Here is a 26,806-nt window from a genome sequence, read left to right on the forward strand (position 1 = left end):
TCATTTGCTTACTAAAAATACTTTATTATACTTTATTTTTATTGTGTTATTTTGCGGGTCAATTTGACCCGTTTAGATTTTATAGTTGCTGGAAATACTGGTTAACCTATGTTTTTTTTCTTGATATTTTGTGACTTTTTCTCATTTATCATCATGAACATGCATGCAAAGTTTCAACATGCTGGTGTTTTTTTTTTTTGACATATACAAACAAAATTACTATTACGTTTGTGATGTTCGCAGGTCAATCTGACCATCATTCAAAAGCAACTGTACAGACACAACATAAAAACATTTATTTTATGTATGTCAGGGCATAAACTCCAGTTCTAAAGTGTAAGTGTATCTAAAAGTGCTCTAACCCAAACCAAACACTTGAAAAAGCTAAATCATGGTGTTCAGAATTAATTGCAAATTACAAATGAAAATCTTTGACAGACACAGATAGTAAAATAAGCTCTCATTTATATATTCAAGATATCTGAAATATCTTGAGACTTCGACATAGACAGCAGGAAAAATGAGCTCAGGATAATTGATTAATTGTTCAGTTATGATGTTCTAAGCAAAAAAAAAAAAATGTATATTCAAATATATATAAATATAATGTATATTCAAATTTTGTCAAAACAAAACAGTTTTAAAAAATGGTTAAAAAACATTTTCATTAAATCATATCTTCAGATATATATTTTTTGGAATATTTGACAAATGTTGATATTAAAAGTTTACAGTTTGTACCTGAATCTTTGTTGTTTTTCATAGTGTGGTTTTTGAGGAATTGTATTGAATCCAATTAGGGTCAATTTGACCCGAACCATAAGGGGAGTGCACAGAATTCCAACATAACACGAGGGTTAAAAAGTGACAAGACTTATTTGAGTAGCAGAATGAAATCTGATCAATTGTGTGTTGTCTGTTGAGAGTTTATCAGTCAATTATATATATTGCGTATATAGGTACTGTATATTTCAGCTGATAATTAGATTTTAATGCCAAAAGCATTTTCAGAAGTTTTTTTCAGTTTTTGACAGTCCTTAGTTTGTGTGTGGACAGCGGTACCGTAACGGTGTCAAATTTTGAGAGTGAGAGGCCTTCTGGGTAGTGCAGCACTATGCTGGTGTTGAAGGAGTCGTCGCCTGGGTTGGCCAGCGATACGAGGACAGTGAAATGAGCTTGATTCACCACCACTAACGTGTCGTTCCTGAAGAACAAACCAAACGCAGAACCTTCATCACATTCTCATGTGTATTTCAAATCAAGAAGAATGGAAATATTCAGAAGCATTTACAGACATTTAACATTAGTCATTATTTATCGCTTGTTCCTCACGTAAAACTGAAGTTCAGCTTCAGATCGGCCACAGAGCGGTTGTTTTAATCATAGTTCCTTTGAAACGGCACCTAATAACATACAAAACAGAAACTTTCATAGAGCTTTTGAATGTTGCAGAAACTTCATACAGAAAAGCTGAAGGACCTGATATTTCTAGACAGAGAAAGACATGAATTTAACAAGCCTAGAGTGTATAAATTATGATATCAGAAGTTCAGCTCACCTCGACATACTCCTCTGTCCTGCTGTGGATGTCAAGGATAGCCATGGAGTTTCCAGAAAGCATCTCGGTTTGTGAGAAATTCATTCGTATCTTTAGCGGAGACACTGTGTCTCTAATGCAGATCTAAAACAAACACAACATTTGCTGTTAAACCGAAGCTGCTGGGATTGGCTGAAGCTGTGATAGATGAAGCGTACCGGCATGAAGATTGGGAATCCGAAACAGGAGCTCCCAGAATCCAGCAGGACGAACTTCTGCAGAGTCCTGGATGACGGATCACTCTGATCAAAGAATCCTCGATTGATTGTTCTCATCACATCCACATTCAGGTTCAGAGAAACATTCAGGTTCTTCTCGAGAGATCCTAAGAGAGATGAGAGGGTAAGACATACGGAGGCCATGCTCTTCATGTGACAGAGACTCTGAGATGTCTTTGACGTTACCACTGCTACTGGTCCGCTCAATCACGGTGAAACACGAAGTGAGATTAAACGCATGAAACGCTTTGTCACTCGGGCATTCAAAGTCGTTCAGACTCATTTCATTGGGACTGAAACTGAGCTGCACAGATACAGACATCACAGGCCGAGCCCTGAGAAGAGAGAGAAAAGAGTAAATAGCTAATGATACAGTGAGACTAACCGGGCCTACAACAACTTGACCAACTCAAACTGATAGTTAGTTTCTTCAAATCATTGCATTACTTCTCCAAACTAAAGGTTCAATTACAAACTGGCCACTGAAGTGACTGTACTCAAGCAGAGCCAGAGTTCATAACTGAGACCTCGTGTTTAGACTGTCAGAGAATCTGTCCATTATTGTGTGAATGTGTTGTGAAATGTCCTACTTGAGCAGCACAATCCCTCCTTTAGCTCCGATCACGACATCTGTCAGATTATCATCGCTCATGTCCATCTGACCGGACAGAGACACTCCAAACTGCTGCAGACCGGGCAGAACCGAGTGACCTGGGATCCGCTAAACACACACACACACACACACACACAAACACACACAGATCTACTGTGCTAAAGCGGTTCATCATTGTGCACGTTTATCCTGCCATGTCTGTCTGTTTATCTGAGAACATTGGGCTCTTCTGGGATTCTGGGTTAAACTGGGCACAAACACAGTGTTTGGGATTGAGGGAACTAAAGCAGACTCTCACCTGAGGAGCGTGTTCGGTGTTTATTCCATGTGTCCTGTCGCCCAGGTAGATGTAGACGACTCCCTCCCCTTCGTTCTCAAGCGGCGCCCCGACTGCCACATCTGACAGGCCGTCCCCATTCAGGTCCTTTAGTGAAGCCAGAGATGCAGCAAATCTGCCGGTGTTTGACTCGTTCAGTGTCTTCTGAAAATACTACAGAGAGAGAAAGAGAACAGAGTCTTTATTCGTCTGCAGAGGACCAGCACCAGTGCAATGTATTTCCATGACTTTAATGCGATAGTCCGTCACTGGGAACCTATTACAATGGCAATCCTCTCGGAGCAGGGTTGGGCAACTTCATTCCTGGAGGGCCATTATCCACAACTCCAACCCTGATCAAACACACCTGAACCAGCTAATCAGTGTCTTCAGGATAACTAGACAGCTCCAGGCAGGAGAGTGTTTTATCAGGGTTGGAGCTGAACTCTGCAGGACAGTTTCCCTCCAGGACTGAAGTTGTCCATCACTGCACTGGAGTAACTTAATGGTGATGACTAGCAACCTTCCAGTCACAGGTGCTGAACATTAACCACACTGTACTTACTAATGGAGAATGTTGTGAATCTGTCCATACCTCCTCTGATAAAGCGTAGACGTACAGCCTCCCTTCTGCCCTCGGCCAAGACTGGTGAAATAACGGAGCTCCGACCAGAAGGAAATCTGACTCTCCATCCGAGTCCACATCCAACAGACTCAGAGACGCGCCAAAATATGAGCCAATCTGATGCCAAAAATTAATCAAAATGTAATTGCATTCTAGCATATGATCTTAATAACCTGATGTTCACAAATTGCAGTTGCTAGGGGGTGGTTACTAGGGTGTTGCTATACAGGTACTGAGTGGTTGGTAGGTGGCCGGTGAGGTTTTCCAGATGGTTTCAATGGTTTTGCAAGAGTGTTTCTAAGTGGTTGCTTCTTCCGTAGGATTTAGGAAGCCCTGCTCTTGCTGATGGAGAGTGTTAATATCGTGTCAGAGGGTTCTTCTTCACTAACTTGTTCTCCGGTGATGTTCCTCGTCACTGTCCATGTGCTTTCATTCTTAGTGAAGAGGGTCACCAGACCCCTGTGTTCGGCCCGCGGCGCCCCAGAGAACAGAAGAGAGACGCCGCCTCTCATTCCCAGAACAGCAGAGTAACCTGAACATCATCAGCATCATTAAAACATGCACAGACACTTCACATCAGACAAGGAAGGACCAACAGCTTCAACACACCCATGTACGAGTCTTTACTGACAGATGGATCCTTAATCTCGGTCTCTTTAAATCCAGATCCTGATCCCGTCACTTCATACAGAGATCCACTCCTGTCATTAGATCCAACCGAACCCACAATCGCAGAGTCCTGAAACAAACACAGCAGTCTCCGCTTCAGTCTCAGCATATTGACTCATATACATGTATACATATATATATATATATATACCCAAATGTAACATCAATTGGCGACCCAAAAATGATTATCATATCACATCATAAAAGTAAACATAAATGTCCTTAAATATTTCCTATTTTCGAATGTTTTATTTATTTTAATTTGACATTTTTATGAATGCAGTTCCCTCACAAACTCCCAAGGGATCAAGAGCCTAGTTTGGGAAACCCTGCCTTAATATAAATCATAAAAAGTGACATTTACCATATATATATGTCATATTTCTGACCTTGTGGTCGAGGACACTGAATCCACTCTGCGATAACTCTTTCTGTCTGTCTCTGCTGTGTGTGTCCTTTGACCCTGAAACCACAGAAGAAGAACTCTTAAATCATCAGTGGATTCTTCATTAGCTGCTTCTTTTAAACGTTATACAGTATGTCTATTTTCTTTATGCTTGCATTTTACCTTCAATGTTGTAGATCTTTTTTTGCAGCTCATCAGGAAGTCCTTGGAGTCCATTATAGTCTTCAATGTAGAAGGTGTTGTTCATTTTTGGTTCTGAAGCCAGATCATGGAGGTTGGCTAAGCTAACTTTTCCCACCTGACAAACAAAACTGTCATTAAGTCTGACTGTGCAAAAACACTTTTGATAACATATGAATTGAAACAGACCAATATGTAAAAAATAATTTATTTATGTTTGTTCTTGAAAAATGGAAACAAACTGTGATAAATCTGATATAAATTAGTGCTTGTAGCTCTTGTCATTTAAAGCTGAAGTGTGTCATTTCTGCACAACTAGAGACACCAAATTACACAAATAATGACTGTTTCCAGACAGGTTTCTTGAACACTCTCCTAGTTTGCCATTGGTCAGTCAATCAGATATTCCCGCCAAAACCTCACGTGTTTGTTTGACAAGTTCACATGTCAGGCCAACGCATTCTCATCCTAGGGCGTCATATACTGACGCTTTTGACATTTTGTCTACATACAACGCACATGGCACCCTTTAGCGTCAGTATGACACGCACAGAGCTTTGTTTGGTTATGGGTAGATTTAGGTCTGGGGTAGGGTTAGGGTTAGACCGCTAGAAGGTGCCTTCTGGCCCATATCTATCTGCATCTCATATTGAAGCTAAGGGGTACCATGTGCGTTGGATGTAGACGAAATCAGTATATGATGCCTTGGGATGAGAACGGGCTGGTCAGGCAGCTCAAACAAACCACAGAGTTACCCTTAAAAATAAGTATACTTCAAGTTAATTTTATGAAGTATACTTAAGTAAGGTTCAAGTATATTTTTAAGTATACTTTATGTAGTAAGTCTACTAATATCAATGTCTACTACAATGTCTATGTACAAACTTGTAAGTGTACTATTTCAATACTGCTTGGGACTAAATTGGCCCACTTTTAAGTCAAGTCAAGTCAAGTATATTTGTATAGTCCCTTTCACAATACAGATTGTATCAAAGCAGCTTCACAGTATTAAATTAAAATAATACAACAAGGTTTGTTTCTAGTGGAATTTATTGATAAAATCAAATTAGATATCCCCAGAATATCCCCAACTGAGCAAGCCAAAGGCAACAGTGGCAAGGAACCGAAAAACTCCATCAAGTGACCTACTGGTGTCCTAAAACTCCATCAGGTGACCCAATGGAGAAAAAAAAACCTTGGGAGAACCCAGGCTCAGTCGGGGGCCAGTTCTCCTCTGGCGTTTATTAACTAGAGGCCGGATTGTAATCTGAACTGTAAGATTAAAAATATTATATGAATGCCTGGCTGAAGAGATGCGACTTTAATCTAGTTTTAAACTGGGAGAGCGAGTCTGAGCAACGAACACTATCAGGAAGGCTATTCCAGAGTTTTGGAGCTAAATGTGAAAATGCTCTCCCTCCTTTGGTGGATCTGGATATCCTAGGTATGACCAAAAGCCTTGAATTTAGTGATCTTAAAGAGCGCGATGGATTATAGGGCGATAGAAGATCCGTTAAATAGACTGGAGCTAAGCCGTTTAGGGCTTTATAAGTCAGTAGCAATACCTTGTAATTAATACGGAACTTTATAGGTAACCAATGCAGTGATGATAAAATCGGTGTTATATGATCATATTTTCTTGATCTAGTAAGAACTCTAGCGGCGGCATTTTGGACTAACTGTAGCTTGTTTATTGAGGATGCAGGACAACCGGCTAATAAAGCATTACTGTAATCTAGTCTCGAGGCCATGAATGCATGAACTAACTTTTCTGCATCAGAAACTGATAGCATATTACGTAGCTTAGCAATGTTTCTAAGGTGGAAAAAGGCGGTTTTTGTAACATATGAAATATGATTTTTGAAAGACAGGTTGCAATCGAGTAAAACACCCAGGTCTTTTACTGTAGAGGATAAAGTAACAGGACATCCTACGATGTTAAAGTTGTATTGTGAGAGGTTTTGTGGGCGTTTTTTTGAACCGATAAGTAGTACCTCTGTTTTGCCTGGATTTAATAAAAGAAAATTACGCGTCATCCAATCTTTTATATCTTTAACACACTCTGTCAGTTTGGATAATTTAGCGTTTTCATCCGGCCGTGATGAAATATATATTTGAGTGTCATCAGCATAACAATGGAAACTAATTCCATGTTTCCTTATAATATTTCCAAGTGGCATCATATATACTGAGAATAATAGAGGGCCTAACACAGATCCCTGCAGCACTCCATAGTTTACTGGAGTTATGATCGATTTTTCTCCATTTAAATAGACAAAATGGTAGCGGTCAGATAAGTATGATCTGAACCAGCTTAATGCTTGTCCTTGAACACCAGTATAATTTTGTAGTCGATCTAAGAGTATTGTGTGATCTATAGTATCGAACGCAGCACTAAGATCAAGTAAAACTAGTATTGAGATACAGCCTTGGTCAGAAGCTAAAAGTAAATCATTTGTGATTTTAACGAGCGCAGTTTCAGTGCTATGGTGCGGCCTGAATCCTGACTGAAACTTCTCATAGATATCATTTTCTTGCAAGAAAGAACACAATTGAGCGGACACCACTTTTTCCAATATTTTAGACATAAATGGAAGATTTGAAATGGGTCTATAATTTGCTAGGTTATTATGATCTAATTGTGGTTTCTTAATGAGAGGTTTTATAACTGCCAGTTTAAATGTTCTTGGAACATGACCTAAAGATAAAGACGAGTTAATAATATTGAGGAGAGGCTCTTCCACTACAGGTAACACTTCTTTCAGTAGCTTAGTTGATATAGGATCTAATAAACATGTTGTTGTTTTAGATGAAGTGATACGTTTATTTAACTCTCTTTGTTCTATAGTTGTAAAGCACTGTAATTGTTCTTGCGGGGTGATAATTGAGGCTGAATTATAAGGCGCAATTGAAGATTGAACGTTTACAATTGTGGTTCTGATGCTTTCTATTTTCTCAGTGAAGAACTTCATAAAATCATTACTACTAAACAGTAACGGGATATTTTGTTCGGGTGACGTCTGTTTATTAGTTAGCCTAGCCACGGTGTTAAATAAAAACCTTGGATTATTTTGGTTATTTTCTATTAGTTTGCGGAGGTGCTCAGCCCTGGCTGCTTTTAGGGCCTTTTTATAACGTGACATACTGTCTTTCCACGCGATTCTAAAGACCTCTAAATTAGTTTGTTTCCATTTACGCTCTAAAATACGGGTTTCTCTCTTTAGAACATGCGTAGTATTGTTGTACCACGGTGCTTTAATTTTCTCTCTGACCTTTTTTAATCTAATAGGTGCAACAACATCCAATGTTCTAGAGAGAATGGTGCTCATAGTGCTAGTTAGTTCTTCTAGTTCATCTGTTTGTTTGGGTTCAGGCAGCAGCTGAGACAGATCAGATAAGCAATTTGAGAAATTATCTATGGTGGATGGAAGGATTGTTCTGCCTGGTTGATAACGCGGCGCCGCATGACATATTACAGCAGTACGTAATATGCAAGTTACCATGTAATGGTCAGTGACATCATCACTTTGCGGTATAATATCTATATCGGTTGGATCGGTTCCATGTGATATAATTAAATCGAGTGTATGATTAAGACGATGAGTTGGTCCGGTAACGTTTTGCTTGACCCCAAAGGAGTTTAATAAATCTGTAAACGCAGCCCCTAACGCATCATTTGGATTATCTACGTGTATGTTAAAATCTCCAACAATTAATGCTTCATCGACATTGACTAATAGGTCTGAGAGAAAATCTGCAAACTCTTTTAGGAAATCAGCGTAAGGCCCAGGCGGTCTATATACGGTAGCAAAGGCTAGAGATAATAGGGATGTTTTTCTAATATCTAAGAGCGTAACATTTAGTACAAGTACTTCAAACGAAATAAACTTATAGCCCGTTTTCTGAGTAACATTGAGAATATCTCTATAGATAGTTGCAACACCGCCGCCACGACCAATCAGACGGGGCTCATGCTTATAGGAGTATCCAGGAGGAGTAGACTCATTTAGACCGAAATAATCATTTGGTTTAAGCCAGGTTTCAGTAAGGCAAAGTACATCGAAGCTATTATCTGTGACTATTTCATTTACAATAACTGCCTTAGGTGTGAGTGATCTAATGTTTAGAAGACCTAGCTTTAGAAATTGTTTTTTGTTTACTAATAGCAACGTTTTCTGTTTTAATAACAATTAGATTTTTCCTAGATCCTGCAGTAGATTTATTATTTGATCTCACTAAACGAGGAATAGACACGGTTTCTATGCAATATTCTACACTAGTATTTATATCAGTTAAATTGGTGCAGCAGAGACTATGATTTGGACTTTTGGTTACTAGTCAAAAGCTATTTAACACTTTGGAGATGTTATCCGACAAAAGATCTGCTCCGAATCTGCTTGGGTGTAAGCCATCGGCACGGAAAAGCCTAGGACGCTCCCAAAACAGATTCCAATTATTTACAAAGAACAGTTTCTGCTCATTGCACCATGACATTAACCATTCATTTAGCGCGAATAATCTACTAAACTTTTCATGCCCTAGTCGGTACGTGGGAAGCGGTCCTGACACTATGATCGTTGTTTCAGGCGATGTGCTGCGTACCGTATCGATCAGATTCCTGAAGTCTTTCTTCAGAATCTCCGTCTGGCGCAGCCTGATGTCGTTCACTCCCGCGTGCAGGACCACAGTTCCGACGCGCTCGTCACCGTTCAGAATCTCGGGAACGCGAGCAGCGATTTCAGAAACACGAGCACCAGGAAAGCAGTGACTGTGCACCTTACTTTTACCTAACGTAGCGTGTACGTGCCGAACGATGGAATCGCCGATGATCACAGCATCGCGTTCTGTTTCGCGAAGAGGGGAGAAGCGGTTTTGTGTGGATAACTCGAAAACCGGGAGGGTCGGAGAGAGTCTTGGTCTAGACCTGACTCGCGTCTTCCGCTGCGGAACCATCCAGGCTTCGTGGTGGCGTGTTGGAGCCGGAGTGAACGAGACCATGGCTGATCGCGACCTCGACGCTCGGGACCGATGTTGAGAAACGCACGGAGTAGACGAAGTCGGAGTCAGCGGGTTAGTAACGTTAATCTCTGATTTGTGTGCATCGGCGCGTGATGTTTCAAGAGCTAACCGCCGGTCTATCAGCTCGGCTTGTCTCAATAAAAGGTCGTGGATCTGTTTCTCAACAGCTTCCAGCTCAGACTGCAGTGCGTGCAGCTCAAATGTGTCCTCACCTGCACCAAAAGGTAGACTACTTACATCTGATATATTCGCCATTTTAACAGATGGACAGTAAGTTAGCAACGAAGCTACCAGTGATGCTATCAATATTAATACTAATTTATGACTGAAGTCTTAGATATAATCCGTCTTTTTAGTGGTAAGGGTGTAGAGTAGACGCACGACAGGCGAAAAATAAATAAAAAATGTTTATTTGTAAGTGAGTGTTGAGAAGACGCGTTCAGCCGTGATCCACGGACGTAACCTATAGGAGTATCCAGCGTTGGATCACTAATAGGCTTGAGACGCGTCTGCTCAACAGTCCGCGTTGTAACTATGAGGGTTGAGCAGTAGTGCTTCTCGGTGAGGTAAAGTAGAAAATGTTTGTTGTAAGTTTAAAGAATAAAATCAAGATTTATAAATCAAATCGATGGAGCTCCAAAGACAACAACGCGTTCAGACGCGACGCATGCGCATTCGAAAACAGGAAGTCCTGTTAGATTCAGCCGTTTGACCTGCAGTGTAGTTTTAGTATATAAAGTATACGTTTAAGTGTACTATAAGTGTAAGAGTAGTAAACTTTAAGTACACAACTAGGTTTCTCATTTGTAATGCATCTGTACTACAAGGGAACTTGTAAGTATACTAGTAGTTTACTATTTTAATACAAGTAGTACTATTTTAGTTTATGAAAGTACACACTGAAGTGTACTCAGTAAACTACTAGTTTAGTTGTTTATACTGCAAGTATACTTGTAAGTTTTCTTTAAGTGAACATAACATTATACTTATTGTTGAATTATTTTTGCACTAGATATTATTTTTTATACTTGAAAAATACCTTTAACTGTACTTTAATTTTAAAAACATTTTATTACCTTCATGCATCGTTTTTTATCAACACTTGAATGTTGATAATTTTCATAAAAAAAGGACATAAAACCATTTTTGTCAAAATGTGATCAGATATAGAAGAATGATCAAACAAAGATGGAGCAGATCGAGTCCAACACCCCCAAAGCTTCAGTCGTTTTCTCTTCATGGGTTCGACATTTCATTTGGTAACATTAAGAAGTTTTGATTTACACGCTGTTTAATGTTTGATGATCACGTTATTTTACATTTGCGTGAGCAAACTTCACTTGTTTCAGATTCTTCTTCTCCTGTGTTTTGATCCGGACATTCTGTACTAGAAGATGTGTCATATAGCGCCCCCTACCGTATAAAAGTAAAAACATGGAAATTTAGCTGGAAAAAAATAGCTGGAAATTTCAGTCAATGGAGGGGAAAAGTAGAATTAGAGTAAATTCCTATACACTACCAGTGGACTAGCCTACACAAAAATTCAGATATCCAGAATTAGAAACATATATGTTTTTTATCAATATTCTAATCAATATTTTCAAACAATGTAAGTTTCATAAGACTGTATATGAAAAACTATGTAAAAAAGTTTACAGCATACAAGTACAGGCCAAATATTCTTGGACTTTTCACTCAGTATAAGTCAAGTAATTTTAAGTATATTTCTGAGAAGTATATAAAATGTAGACTGATAGTATACTTTCTTATTTTTAGTTTAAAAGTATACCAATAGAGCCCTTGAATAAACTTATTTTTCGTAAGGGCACAGTGTTTCAACCCTTAGTAATCAAACTACCAGTGACTCTGAACATGAAACTGACACACCACAAACTGTAAATGACAAGCTTGAGCTTTAAGGAAACTCACTCCAATGACGAGGCGGATGATATTTTGCTCATCGCATCTCCTGAGGGCATTTATATCATCAAAATCAGTGGGTTCTCCATCTGTGATGATCACCAGGGCTTTCAGAGCGCTGAGATCGGCTCCAGACGACACGCTATTCAGGAGATTCTTTCTGGTGATGTGATAAATCATAAATAATGACACAAACAATTGTTTCTACACCAATGTGTTTTTAACTTCTAATTTATAGAACGACAAATGTCCAACTCCAGTGTGTTTAACAGACTTGAACAAAAGAGCAAATCTACAGAAAGAGCCATCTTTGATTGTCATTTATGTGCATTTCAAGACTTTTTCTCTGCAAGTGTAAATTCAATGAACATTCATAAGCATATGAAGGTTTCACTCACAAGACATAGTCGATTGCTCCGTGTGTGTTTGTGAGTTGGTGCATGTGTGGCTCTTTCATGAGTTTGTCTTCAGCGGAGCCGTTCTTATACGCGTTGAAGTCAAACACAGTCCTGAATGTAGTTGCAAACTGGACAGCAGCAAACTGACACACAGAAGGACAAACAACAAGCACACGTGCCGTTAACATCATTAGCAAACCACAGACCATTACATGTCCATATTTCCACATGAATAGTGCTGGGCTGATTTACCTTTATGGATGAGTTTGAAAGTTTTTTCATAACATCTAAAATGAATTCTTTGTTCTTTTTAAAATCGTCTAATGTCAAACTTTTAGATCCGTCAAAGAGAAACACCAGATTGACTTCTCTCTTCGTGCATTCTGCAGAAATACCACAAGATATGGAAACACATCTGTTACGCCAACTTCTTTTAGCAATCAAACCATAAATTATTGACAAGATGGACAATAAATCCATATTTTTCCCAAGTATTTAACATAATGTCTTTAATCATGTCTTTAGTCTTCAATTGAGTTGTCAATAACAGAGAACAGAAGAGAGACGCCGCCTCTCATTCCCAGAACAGCAGAGTAACCTGAACATCATCAGCATCATTAAAACATGCACAGACACTTCACATCAGACAAGGAAGGACCAACAGCTTCAACACACCCATGTACGAGTCTTTACTGACAGAAGGATCCTTAATCTCGGTCTCGTTAAATCCAGATCCTGATCCCGTCACTTCATACAGAGATCCACTCCAGTCATTAGATCCAACCGAACCCACAATCACAGAGTCCTGAAACAAACGCAGCAGTCTCCGCTTCAGTCTCAGCATATTGACTCATTACATACAATAATCACCAGAGATTCTTAAAAACAGCTCTTGCGATCTGATTGGTTGCTGTACGCAAGTTCTTAGAGTCCGTGTGTGTTTTTATTGTGACATTTAGCAGCAAATAAACCCAATTGGCGACCCAAAAATGATTATCATATCACATCATAAAAGTAAACAGAAATGTCCTTAAATATTTCCTATTTTCGAATGTTTTATTTATTTTAATTTGACATTTTTATGAATGCAGTTCCCTCACAAACTCCCAAGGGATCAAGAGCCTAGTTTGGGAAACCCTGCCTTAATATAAATCATAAAAAGTGACATATACCATATATATATGTCATATTTCTGACCTTGTGGTAGAGGACACTGAATCCACTCTGCGATAACTCTTTCTGTCTGTCTCTGCTGTGTGTGTCCTTTGACCCTGAAACCACAGAAGAAGAACTCTTAAATCATCAGTGGATTCTTCATTAGCTGCTTTTTTTAAACGTTATACAGTATGTCTATGTTCTTTACGCTTGCATTTTACCTTCAATGTTGTAGATCTCTTTTTGCAGGTCATCAAGAAGTCCTTGGAGTCCATTGTAGTCTTGAATGTAGAAGGTGTTGTTCATTTTTGGTTCTGAAGCCAGATCATGGAGTCTGGCTAAGTTAACAGCTCCCACCTGACAAACAGAACTGTCATTGAGTCTGACTGTGCAAAAACACTTTTAACTATGCGAGTTGAAACAGGACTTTAGGGCTTTTCACACTGCTTTTCTCAATTGCTAACAGAATTCATTTAACAATTCAATTTTCTCACTATAAACTATAAACACACACAATCTCATAACTACACACCAACTTGTCCAAACCTCAAGCTTCCAGCTCAAAAATATTGGTAACACTTTAGATTACAGCCCGGAAAGTACTGCGTAATTAAAATGAAAGTACAGTGTAACTTTCGGTAATTACAGTGTACCTATAAAGTACTTACGTGTAAGTATAGGGGAACAATATGTAAAGTCTTGGAATAAAGGTGTAACAACCAGGAAAATACTGCGTTATTAAAACAAAATTACAGTGTAACTTTCGGTCATTACAGTGTACCTATAAAGTGCGTACGTGTAAGTATAGGGGAATAATATGTAAAGTTTTGGGAATAAAGGTGTAACAACCAGGAAAATACTGCGTTATTAAAACAAAATTACAGTGTAACTTTCGGTCATTACAGTGTACCTATAAAGTGCGTACGTGTAAGTATAGGGGAATAATATGTAAAGTCTTGGGAATAAAGGTGTAACAACCAGGAAAATACTGCGTTATTAAAACAAAATTACAGTGTAACTTTCGGTCATTACAGTGTACCTATAAAGTGCGTACGTGTAAGTATAGGGGAATAATATGTAAAGTTTTGGGAATAAAGGTGTAACAACCAGGAAAATACTGCGTTATTAAAACAAAATTACAGTGTAACTTTCGGTCATTACAGTGTACCTATAAAGTGCGTACGTGTAAGTATAGGGGAATAATATGTAAAGTTTTGGGAATAAAGGTGTAACAACCAGGAAAATACTGCGTTATTAAAACAAAATTACAGTGTAACTTTCGGTCATTACAGTGTACCTATAAAGTGCGTACGTGTAAGTATAGGGGAATAATATGTAAAGTTTTGGGAATAAAGGTGTAACAACCAGGAAAATACTGCGTTATTAAAACAAAATTACAGTGTAACTTTCGGTCATTACAGTGTACCTATAAAGTGCGTACGTGTAAGTATAGGGGAATAATATGTAAAGTCTTGGGAATAAAGGTGTAACAACCAGGAAAATACTGCGTTATTAAAACAAAATTACAGTGTAACTTTCGGTCATTACAGTGTACCTATAAAGTGCGTACGTGTAAGTATAGGGGAATAATATGTAAAGTTTTGGGAATAAAGGTGTAACAACCAGGAAAATACTGCGTTATTAAAACAAAATTACAGTGTAACTTTCGGTCATTACAGTGTACCTATAAAGTGCGTACGTGTAAGTATAGGGGAATAATATGTAAAGTTTTGGGAATAAAGGTGTAACAACCAGGAAAATACTGCGTTATTAAAACAAAATTACAGTGTAACTTTCGGTCATTACAGTGTACCTATAAAGTGCGTACGTGTAAGTATAGAGGAATAATATGTAAAGTTTTGGGAATAAAGGGGTAACAACCAGGAAAATAACAAATTATTTAGGCAAATTATTTAGACTAAGTATTTTAGAATCTTACTTTTGGGAGCAATTTAGCGAGTACATACACTGCACCTTTTTGTAATAATAGTGTACAAAAATACATAAAGGCTTTTTTTAAATCACGGGGTACATATCAGTGCATTTATAAAGTAGGCTAATTTGTTATTATTGCAAAGGTGCACTGATTAAGTTTCAAGGCAAGTAAAACTATTGCAACTTTTTTTTTTTTTTAAATGCTGGGAAAATATACTCTTGTTCCATGTAGTTACAGGGTAAGTATGACATTGCGGGCTGTAAATTAAAGTGGTGTTTCTTACCCTCTTGTTTCATGTAGTTACAGGGTAAGTATGACATTGCGGGCTGTAAATTAAAGTGGTGTTTCTTACCCTCTTGTTTCATGTAGTTACAGGGTAAGTATGACATTGCAGGCTGTAAATTAAAGTGGTGCTTCTTACCCTCTTGTTTCATGTAGTTACAGGGTAAGTATGGCATTGCGGGCTGTAAATTAAAGTGGTGCTTCTTACCCTCTTGTTTCATGTAGTTACAGGGTAAGTATGACATTGCGGGCTGTAAATTAAAGTGGTGCTTCTTACCCTCTTGTTCCGTGTAGTTACAGGGTAAGTATGACATTGCGGGCTGTAAATTAAAGTGGTGTTTCTTACCCTCTTGTTTCATGTAGTTACAGGGTAAGTATGACATTGCAGGCTGTAAATTAAAGTGGTGCTTCTTACCCTCTTGTTTCATGTAGTTACAGGGTAAGTATGACATTGCAGGCTGTAAATTAAAGTGGTGCTTCTTACCCTCTTGTTTCATGTAGTTACAGGGTAAGTATGACATTGCAGGCTGTAAATTAAAGTGGTGCTTCTTACCCTCTTGTTCCGTGTAGTTACAGGGTAAGTATGACATTGCGGGCTGTAAATTAAAGTGGTGCTTCTTACCCTCTTGTTTCATGTAGTTACAGGGTAAGTATGACATTGCGGGCTGTAAATTAAAGTGGTGCTTCTTACCCTCTTGTTTCATGTAGTTACAGGGTAAGTATGACATTGCGGGCTGTAAATTAAAGTGGTGTTTCTTACCCTCTTGTTTCATGTAGTTACAGGGTAAGTATGACATTGCAGGCTGTAAATTAAAGTGGTGCTTCTTACCCTCTTGTTTCATGTAGTTACAGGGTAAGTATGGCATTGCGGGCTGTAAATTAAAGTGGTGCTTCTTACCCTCTTGTTTCATGTAGTTACAGGGTAAGTATGACATTGCGGGCTGTAAATTAAAGTGGTGCTTCTTACCCTCTTGTTTCATGTAGTTACAGGGTAAGTTTGACATTGCGGGCTGTAAATTAAAGTGGTGTTTCTTACCCTCTTGTTTCATGTAGTTACAGGGTATGACATTGCGGGCTGTAAATTAAAGTGGTGCTTCTTACCCTCTTGTTTCATGTAGTTACAGGGTAAGTATGACATTGCGGGCTGTAAATTAAAGTGGTGCTTCTTACCCTCTTGTTCCGTGTAGTTACAGGGTAAGTATGACATTGCGGGCTGTAAATTAAAGTGGTGCTTCTTACCCTCTTGTTTCATGTAGTTACAGGGTAAGTATGACATTGCGGGCTGTAAATTAAAGTGGTGCTTCTTACCCTCTTGTTTCATGTAGTTACAGGGTAAGTATGACATTGCGGGCTGTAAATTAAAGTGGTGCTTCTTACCCTCTTGTTCCGTGTAGTTACAGGGTAAGTATGACATTGCGGGGGCTGTAAATTAAAGTGGTGCTTCTTACCCTCTTGTTTCATGTAGTTACAGGGTAAGTATGACATTGCAGGCTGTAAATTAAAGTGGTGTTTCTTACCCTCTTGTTTCATGTAGTTACAGGGTAAGTATGACATTGCAGGCTGTAAATTAAAGTGGTGTTTCTTACCCTCTTGTTTCATGTAGTTACAGGGTAAGTATGACATTGCGGGCTGTAAATTAAAGTGGTGCTTCTTACCCTCTTGTTTCATGTAGTTACAGGGTAAGTATGACATTGCGGGCTGTAAATTAAAGTGGTGCTTCTTACCCTCTTGTTCCGTGTAGTTACAGGGTAAGTATGACATTGCGGGGGCTGTAAATTAAAGTGGTGCTTCTTACCCTCTTGTTTCATGTAGTTACAGGGTAAGTATGACATTGCAGGCTGTAAATTAAAGTGGTGTTTCTTACCCTCTTGTTTCATGTAGTTACAGGGTAAGTATGACATTGCGGGCTGTAAATTAAAGTGGTGTTTCTTACCCTCTTGTTTCATGTAGTTACAGGGTAAGTATGACATTGCGGGCTGTAAATTAAAGTGGTGTTTCTTACCCTCTTGTTTCATGTAGTTACAGGGTAAGTATGACATTGCGGGCTGTAAATTAAAGTGGTGTTTCTTACCCTCTTGTTTCATGTAGTTACAGGGTAAGTATGACATTGCGGGCTGTAAATTAAAGTGGTGCTTCTTACCCTCTTGTTTCATGTAGTTACAGGGTAAGTATGACATTGCTGGCTGTAAATTAAAGTGGTGCTTCTTACCCTCTTGTTTCATGTAGTTACAGGGTAAGTATGACATTGCGGGCTGTAAATTAAAGTGGTGCTTCTTACCCTCTTGTTTCATGTAGTTACAGGGTAAGTATGACATTGCAGGCTGTAAATTAAAGTGGTGCTTCTTACCCTCTTGTTTCATGTAGTTACAGGGTAAGTTTGACATTGCAGGCTGTAAATTAAAGTGGGGCTTGAACTACATGAACTACATGAAACAAGAGGGTAAGAAACACCACTTTAATTTACAGCCTGCAATGTCATACTTACCCTGTAACTACATGAAACAAGAGGGTAAGAAACACCACTTTAATTTACAGCCTGCAATGTCATACTTACCCTGTAACTACATGAAACAAGAGGGTAAGAAGCACCACTTTAATTTACAGCCAGCAATGTCATACTTACCCTGTAACTACATGAAACAAGAGGGTAAGAAACACCACTTTAATTTACAGCCTGCAATGTCAAACTTACCCTGTAACTACATGAAACAAGAGGGTAAGAAACACCACTTTAATTTACAGCCCGCAATGTCATACTTACCCTGTAACTACACGGAACAAGAGGGTAAGAAGCACCACTTTAATTTATAGCCCGCAATGTCATACTTACCCTGTAACTACACGGAACAAGAGGGTAAGAAGCACCACTTTAATTTACAGCCTGCAATGTCAAACTTACCCTGTAACTACATGAAACAAGAGGGTAAGAAGCACCACTTTAATTTACAGCCCGCAATGTCATACTTACCCTGTAACTACATGAAACAAGAGGGTAAGAAACACCACTTTAATTTACAGCCCGCAATGTCATACTTACCCTGTAACTACACGGAACAAGAGGGTAAGAAACACCACTTTAATTTACAGCCCGCAATGTCATACTTACCCTGTAACTACATGAAACAAGAGGGTAAGAAACACCACTTTAATTTACAGCCTGCAATGTCATACTTACCCTGTAACTACATGAAACAAGAGGGTAAGAAACACCACTTTAATTTACAGCCCGCAATGTCATACTTACCCTGTAACTACATGAAACAAGAGGGTAAGAAACACCACTTTAATTTACAGCCCGCAATGTCATACTTACCCTGTAACTACATGAAACAAGAGGGTAAGAAGCACCACTTTAATTTACAGCCCGCAATGTCAAACTTACCCTGTAACTACACGGAACAAGAGGGTAAGAAGCACCACTTTAATTTACAGCCCGCAATGTCATACTTACCCTGTAACTACACGGAACAAGAGGGTAAGAAGCACCACTTTAATTTACAGCCCGCAATGTCATACTTACCCTGTAACTACATGAAACAAGAGGGTAAGAAGCACCACTTTAATTTACAGCCCGCAATGTCATACTTACCCTGTAACTACATGAAACAAGAGGGTAAGAAGCACCACTTTAATTTACAGCCCGCAATGTCATACTTACCCTGTAACTACACGGAACAAGAGGGTAAGAAGCACCACTTTAATTTACAGCCCGCAATGCCATACTTACCCTGTAACTACATGAAACAAGAGGGTAAGAAGCACCACTTTAATTTACAGCCCGCAATGTCATACTTACCCTGTAACTACATGAAACAAGAGGGTAAGAAACACCACTTTAATTTACAGCCTGCAATGTCATACTTACCCTGTAACTACATGAAACAAGAGGGTAAGAAGCACCACTTTAATTTACAGCCCGCAATGTCATACTTACCCTGTAACTACATGGAACAAGAGGGTAAGAAACACCACTTTAATTTACAGCCCGCAATGTCATACTTACCCTGTAACTACATGAAACAAGAGGGTTAGAAGCACCACTTTAATTTACAGCCCGCAATGTCATACTTACCCTGTAACTACATGAAACAAGAGGGTAAGAAACACCACTTTAATTTACAGCCCGCAATGTCATACTTACCCTGTAACTACATGAAACAAGAGGGTAAGAAACACCACTTTAATTTACAGCCCGCAATGTCATACTTACCCTGTAACTACATGGAACAAGAGGGTAAGAAACACCACTTTAATTTACAGCCCGCAATGTCAAACTTACCCTGTAACTACACGGAACAAGAGGGTAAGAAGCACCACTTTAATTTACAGCCCGCAATGTCATACTTACCCTGTAACTACACGGAACAATAGGGTAAGAAGCACCACTTTAATTTACAGCCCGCAATGTCATACTTACCCTGTAACTACATGAAACAAGAGGGTAAGAAGCACCACTTTAATTTACAGCCCGCAATGTCATACTTACCCTGTAACTACACGGAACAAGAGGGTAAGAAGCACCACTTTAATTTATAGCCCGCAATGTCATACTTACCCTGTAACTACATGAAACAAGAGGGTAAGAAGCACCACTTTAATTTACAGCCCGCAATGTCATACTTACCCTGTAACTACACGGAACAAGAGGGTAAGAAGCACCACTTTAATTTATAGCCCGCAATGTCATACTTACCCTGTAACTACATGAAACAAGAAGGTAAGAAACACCACTTTAATTTACAGCCCGCAATGTCATACTTACCCTGTAACTACACGGAACAAGAGGGTAAGAAGCACCACTTTAATTTATAGCCCGCAATGTCATACTTACCCTGTAACTACACGGAACAAGAGGGTAAGAAGCACCACTTTAATTTACAGCCCGCAATGTCATACTTACCCTGTAACTACATGAAACAAGAGGGTAAGAAGCACCACTTTAATTTACAGCCCGCAATGTCATACTTACCCTGTAACTACATGGAACAAGAGGGTAAGAAACACCACTTTAATTTACAGCCCGCAATGTCAAACTTACCCTGTAACTACACGGAACAAGAGGGTAAGAAGCACCACTTTAATTTACAGCCCGCAATGTCATACTTACCCTGTAACTACACGGAACAATAGGGTAAGAAGCACCACTTTAATTTACAGCCCGCAATGTCATACTTACCCTGTAACTACATGAAACAAGAGGGTAAGAAGCACCACTTTAATTTACAGCCTGCAATGTCATACTTACCCTGTAACTACATGAAACAAGAGGGTAAGAAGCACCACTTTAATTTACAGCCCGCAATGTCATACTTACCCTGTAACTACATGAAACAAGAGGGTAAGAAACACCACTTTAATTTACAGCCCGCAATGTCATACTTACCCTGTAACTACACGGAACAAGAGGGTAAGAAACACCACTTTAATTTACAGCCCGCAATGTCATACTTACCCTGTAACTACATGAAACAAGAGGGTTAGAAGCACCACTTTAATTTACAGCCCGCAATGTCATACTTACCCTGTAACTACATGAAACAAGAGGGTAAGAAACACCACTTTAATTTACAGCCCGCAATGTCATACTTACCCTGTAACTACATGAAACAAGAGGGTAAGAAGCACCACTTTAATTTACAGCCCGCAATGTCATACTTACCCTGTAACTACATGGAATACTTACAGTCTAACTAATTTGCCTAAATAATTTGTTATTTTCCTGGTTGTTACCCATTTATTCCCAAAACTTTACATATTATTCCTCTATACTTGTACTTACAGGTACACTGTAATGACCGAAAGTTACACTGTAATTTCGTTTTAATAACGCAGTATTTTCCTGGTTGTTACCCCTTTATTCCCAAGACTTTACATATTATTCCCCTATACTTACACGTACGCACCAGGCCCGGATTGGCTAATCGGGAGCATCGGGAAAATTCCCGGTGGGCCGGTCTGTTTTATTGGCCAGGAGGGCCGGTGTTGTCATGGCACTGGGTTGAATGCTTTCCTTATGGCTCCAGTCATAGCGCAGCCCCACTATTTTTTTTATTATTATTTTATCGCAGCCCCACAAAAAAATAAAAATAAAGTCACTTTATTAGAGATGTGCGAACAAAAAATAAGAGATACAAAACATGGATAATAGCCTATAGGCGCAAAGGCGGCGCTGAAAAGGCCAGAATAATAAAATATCTCTAGAAACTCAAGTGGCCAAATAGCCTACGAGTCAGGGCCGTACCGACCATTGAGGTCTCCGAGATCCGGACCTCGGTAATTTTTCCTGAGTGTATAATGAAGGTTGTGAAATAATTGCCTAATATTACCTGCTGCAATGATTCGCATATCGCGACGATAACCGACCTCATCATCTGAGCTGCTTCAGCACTCAAACACCGCTCGTCGGCAATGGCAAAATGTTTGAGATGACCGATCAAAGCAAGCGGGATTTAAGTTCACAGAAGCGCGAGCCGCGGCCGCGCGCGAATCCCAACGCGACGCTTCACGAGATAAGGTGCAAGTGGTTAAACTAAACAGCTGTTTTACGATAGAAATTTTAAACGACCGACATAAATAATCACTTTACAAAGACTGTATCAATCTAAGCTCATCTTCAGGAAGGGGAGATTTACAGGTAAAGATAAAGAGACTGAGAGAAGAAGAATGAGAGAAGGAGATGGAGATGAGAGAGGAGAGCAGGTAGAGCAATAGCCTATTGCATAATAATGAGAATAACTTTATTACAATGGATTCCTATTTAACACAGTCAGATGTTTATGGAAGCTTGTTTCCGCCACAAAAAAAAAAAAAAAAAATGATAATTGCGACTTTTTATCTCACAATTGCGAGTTTACATCTCGCAATTCTGACTTTATTTCTCAGAATAGCGAGATACAAAGTCAGAATTGCGTGAAATAAAGTCGCAATTGCGTGTTATAAAGTCAGAATTGCGTGTTATAAAGTCAGAATTGCGTGAAATAAAGTCGCAATTGCGTGTTATAAAGTCAGAATTGCGAGATATAAAGTCAGAATTGCGTGAAATAAAGTCGCAATTGCGTGTTATAAAGTCAGAATTGCGAGATATAAAGTCAGAATTGCGTGAAATAAAGTCGCAATTGCGTGTTATAAAGTCAGAATTGCGAGATATAAAGTCAGAATTGCGAGATATAAAGTCAGAATTGCGAGATATAAAGTCAGAATTGCGAGATATAAATATCTCTATAATATGGTTGTTCCCTGGATCAGTTGCAGAGGTTTGACTGATGCTGGAAGGAGAGAGCATTACTATAGTCCAGTCTGGAGAGATCAAGAGCTTGGAGAAGGAGTTGTGTAGCTCTGATAGGAAGAGCCTGATCCTCCTAATGTTGTATAAGGCAAATCTGCAGGACCGGGCAGTTCTAGCAATATGTTTGTGTTTTATTAATGAGAGCATGGTTAAGCCTGTGTAAAGTGAGAGTTGTGTAGAGTTTTGTGACTGAGCCATTACATGGGAAAAGTCATTCAGCTTCGGTTGCAAGAGTGCAAGCCAGAATTCACTGCATTTAGACTTTCAAACATTAAACAGGTCATAAGGAAACTCACCCCAATGACGAAGCGGATGATATTTTGCTCATCGCATCTCCTGAGGGCATTTTCATCATCAAAATCAGTGGGTTCTCCATCTGTGATGATCACCAGGGCTTTCTGAGCGCTGAGATCGGCTCCAGACGACACGCTATTCAGGAGATTCTTTCTGGTGATGTGATAAATCATAAATAATGACACAAACATCAGTCTCAACGTGCCTCTTTTGTTTCTACTAGGGCTACAGCTATTGATTATTCTAGTAATCGAGTATTCTACCGATTATTCCATCGGTCGAGTAATCGGATAAAAAATTGTGGTAATAAAAATAGCCTTTAAATTGACTTAAAAAAACAAATATATAATAACAAGCAATAATAATTGGTATGAAAGTAATCATATGGGTTTTATTGAACAACACTGTTTAAATATACCATGTAAAATAAATGATATAAACTAATATAAACATAACTAACTGTACATTGCGTGTTATAACCAATGCCTGCAGAGGGCGCCAAAGGCCTGGTGTTAGTTAGGCATGATCAAATCCTTGTTTAATATTGGCCAAACAACATTTACTTCAAATGTCCTCTTAATCTTTAATATTTGGTCACTTCTGTGCGATAGAAATGCAACAGCTGCTGTAATTTCTTAAAAAAGAACATATTCATCAAAACATGCAAACTCAGAGCGAGGGTTTAAACTTTTATTTTGAAATCGCGATGAACAAGAATTTGCATATTTAGAAACATATTAATGTATTCTCCTGTGCTGGCATAGATTTACAAATGAGTGACGTTACAAATGAAACAGCGCACACTGCGTTCCCAGATGAACGTTATAAACAACACAGGCAGAGGCGGCATCTATGCCGGTGAACCGAACAATGGTGTAATGATTCAGTTCGACTCCCAAGACAAGACGATGCTCACCCGACTGGCCAATAGGAACGTGGCCCCGCCCATGACACAATTTTCACAGTGAAAGCAAAATCCTGACAGGAGAGCAAGAAATTGCATCGAGAGCAAAGAAAAGCGTTTCGAGAGAAACACTTTCTTTTTTAGAGAAAATGTTTTCACACTGATAGCAAAATATATATATTTGAGAGTTTTTTTTTTTTCAAAGTATTTTGAGAGAGATTTTTTTTCTCAGAAATACAAAAAAAAAATCTAATTCATATTTTTTGTTATATGAGAAAATACTTTCTCTCAAAACTTTTTTTAGTCTCAAATATTCTTTTTTCTCTCATGAAATGCTTTTTTGCTATCAGTGTGATCATTTTTTCTCTCAATTTTTATTTTTTTTCTCAGATCATTTATTTTCTCGCATGTAATAAAGACACAATTCTAGCTCCATACAAGAGACGCTCCATGCTTATAAATGATAATAACAACAGTGCAACTAAGAAACTTTTTGCGTTGCCAAATGCCCGTTATTGGAACCGTAAACAAACAGCAGAGACTGAGTTTGCGTGGGGCAGCGTTTACTGTGAACAGAGCTGAGGTCATGTTAACATGTAATCTGCACACACATCAATAAAGCGTCGTGCTTCTCTGTGGAAAACAACAGTGCATATATTTATTTAACTGAATCACAGCGATGTAATAATAAGGGTAAAGGATTCTCGTCCGGGGAACGCGCCACTTCCGGTATTTTGCTGTTACTCAACATGGGTAAACTGCAATCGAGGATATTTTCCGAATACTCGACTTTAATCGAGGAACGGTTGCAGCCCCAGTTTCTACACCAGTGTGTTTTACATTTTTATTTAAAGAATGAGATAAACCAGAACAAAAACGCAAATCTACAGAAAGAGCCATCTTTAATTTTCATTTATGTGCATTTCAAGACTGTTTCTCTGCAAGTGTAAATTCAGTGAACATTCATAAGCATATGAAGGATTCACTCACAAGACATAGTCGATTGCTCCGTGTGTGTTTGTGAGTTGTTGCATGTGTGGCTCTTTCATGAGTTTGTCTTCAGCGGAGCCGTTCTTATACTCGTTGAAGTCAAACACAGTCCTGAATGTAGATGCAAACTGGACAGCAGCAAACTGACACACAGAAGGACAAACAACAAGCACACGTGCCGTTAACATCATTAGCAAACCACAGACCCTTACATGTCCATATTTCCACATTAATAGTGCTGGGCTGATTTACCTTTATGGATGAGTTTGAAAGCTTTTTCATAACATCTAAAATGAATTCTTTGTTCTTTTTAAAATCGTCTGATTCCATACTTTTAGATCCATCAAAGAGAAACACCAGATTGACTTCTCTCTTCGTGCATTCTGCAGAAATACCACAAGATATGGAAACACATCTGTTACGCCAACTTCTTTTAGCAATCAAACCATAAATTATTGACAAGATGGACAATAAATCCATATTTTTCCCAAGTATTTAAAGTAATGTCTTTAATCATGTCTTTAGTCTTTAATTGAGTTGTCAATAAACACCAACTGGAATGTTACTAAGAACCCAACACATGGTGTACAGTATTAAAGACTGAAATAGTTAAACTGCATTCAGTGCTAAAAGTGTCGTTATCCGCTGGTTTCTGTGTCAGACTCGTCAGACCTTGGTAAGCGGCGGTAAAGTTAGAGACGGCCTGTAAACGGCTGTTGAACTGGACGCAGACGCCGTTCAGATACGAGTTTCCGTCACACTCATGACGAAGATACGGACTGCAGCTCTGAGAAAGAGACACAATATCTGAGACAACAGGAGGATCAAATCACACAAAAGATGAAACAAAGACTCCAGTGCTAAAATGAGGAGGCAGAGAACATTCCTGCAGTGTTTCCCATTCTTCAATGGACACAAGTACAGAAGAGACAGTGATGAGAAGTCAAACACTGAAGTGACTAATGAAGGAAGCAGTTGAACTTACAGTCAAGCGTCCGCCAGCATCAGACGACACAGCAGAAGACATGCCGAAGAACTGAACTCTCTCTGAGCCTGTCAATCATCACCAGAGAGAGAGAGAGAGAGAGAGAAGGGAGAGAGAGAGGGAGAAGAGAGAGAGAGAGAGAGAGAGAGAGAGAGAGAGAGAGAGAGAGAGAGAGAGAGAGAGAGAGAGAGAGAGAGAGAGGGAGAGAGAAGGGGGCGGCGGAGAGAAGGGAGAGAGAGAGAGAGAGGGGGGAAGAGAGAGAGAGAGAGAGGGGGGGAGAGAGAGAGAGAGAGAGAGAGAGAGAGAGGGAGAGAGAAGGGGGCGGCAGAGAGAGAGAGGGGGGAAGAGAGAGAGAGAGAGAGGGGGGGAGAGAGAGAGAGAGAGAGAGAGGGGGGAGAGAGAGAGAGAGAGAGAGAGAGAGAGAGAGGGAGAGAGAATTTTAATTTTAACACACCTTTATTACAAATAACCATACATTCCATACATAACTAATACATTCAGTTCCTACCTACAGGAGTATACAAAAACATACACATTCAACATATCAAAAATCCAAATAAATACCCATAAAAAAACTCATTCCAAAACATGTGCAAACTGTAAACTCTCATTAAATATTTCACACAGAGCCCCCTTATAACACCAAATCAATTCAAAAGACATAAGATCCCCCATAGCCTTATAATACCGAAAGTCAATTAAAATTCTGGATTTTACTAGGTTAAGAAACACAATCTGCAAATTAACACTTGAATTGCGTTCAATTCTTATTTTTCTAGTGTCATATATCGCCTTCTTTGCCTGACCCAGTAAAAAATTCAATAATTGACAACAAAATCGACGTCTCCGGATGTATTTAAATCCACAAATAAACATTCCCAAAGAAAAAATCTCATCAAAACGACCAAATAAACTCTTTAAAACCTGAAACAATGGTAAAAGCCTGTTACAGTACACAAAAGCATGAAATATGTTCTCCTTCTGAAAACAAAAAGGGCATTCATCGCTAGTATC

At 39.0% G+C, this 26,806-nt stretch overlaps 1 protein-coding gene across 2 annotated transcripts in view; it reads right to left on the reverse strand.

Moving 5' to 3' along the window:
- Positions 1-755: 755 nt before the first annotated feature.
- The window catches only part of LOC311286252 (integrin alpha-L-like), a 41,697-nt gene continuing 15,646 nt past the window's right edge, over positions 756-26,806 (reverse strand). For both annotated transcript variants that reach the window (XM_084402379.1, XM_084402380.1), the window contains exons 4-26: positions 25,793-25,860; positions 25,480-25,594; positions 25,060-25,190; positions 24,808-24,950; positions 22,916-23,066; positions 13,338-13,473; positions 13,159-13,232; positions 12,637-12,766; positions 12,214-12,344; positions 11,962-12,104; positions 11,573-11,723; positions 4,607-4,742; positions 4,428-4,501; positions 3,979-4,108; positions 3,759-3,901; positions 3,340-3,486; positions 2,727-2,918; positions 2,406-2,536; positions 2,002-2,150; positions 1,756-1,922; positions 1,559-1,681; positions 1,333-1,403; positions 756-1,204 (exon numbers count right to left, since the gene is read on the reverse strand). In XM_084402379.1, the coding sequence (XP_084258505.1) occupies positions 1,377-1,403; positions 1,559-1,681; positions 1,756-1,922; positions 2,002-2,150; positions 2,406-2,536; positions 2,727-2,918; positions 3,340-3,486; positions 3,759-3,901; positions 3,979-4,108; positions 4,428-4,501; positions 4,607-4,742; positions 11,573-11,723; positions 11,962-12,104; positions 12,214-12,344; positions 12,637-12,766; positions 13,159-13,232; positions 13,338-13,473; positions 22,916-23,066; positions 24,808-24,950; positions 25,060-25,190; positions 25,480-25,594; positions 25,793-25,860 (2,792 nt within the window). In that variant the 3' untranslated portion in view covers positions 756-1,204; positions 1,333-1,376. The remainder of the gene's footprint in view (positions 1,205-1,332; positions 1,404-1,558; positions 1,682-1,755; positions 1,923-2,001; positions 2,151-2,405; positions 2,537-2,726; positions 2,919-3,339; positions 3,487-3,758; positions 3,902-3,978; positions 4,109-4,427; positions 4,502-4,606; positions 4,743-11,572; positions 11,724-11,961; positions 12,105-12,213; positions 12,345-12,636; positions 12,767-13,158; positions 13,233-13,337; positions 13,474-22,915; positions 23,067-24,807; positions 24,951-25,059; positions 25,191-25,479; positions 25,595-25,792; positions 25,861-26,806) is intronic.

This window comes from Rutilus rutilus, assembly GCF_951802725.1.
Source record: "Rutilus rutilus genome assembly, chromosome: 2".
NCBI lineage: Eukaryota > Metazoa > Chordata > Actinopteri > Cypriniformes > Leuciscidae > Rutilus > Rutilus rutilus.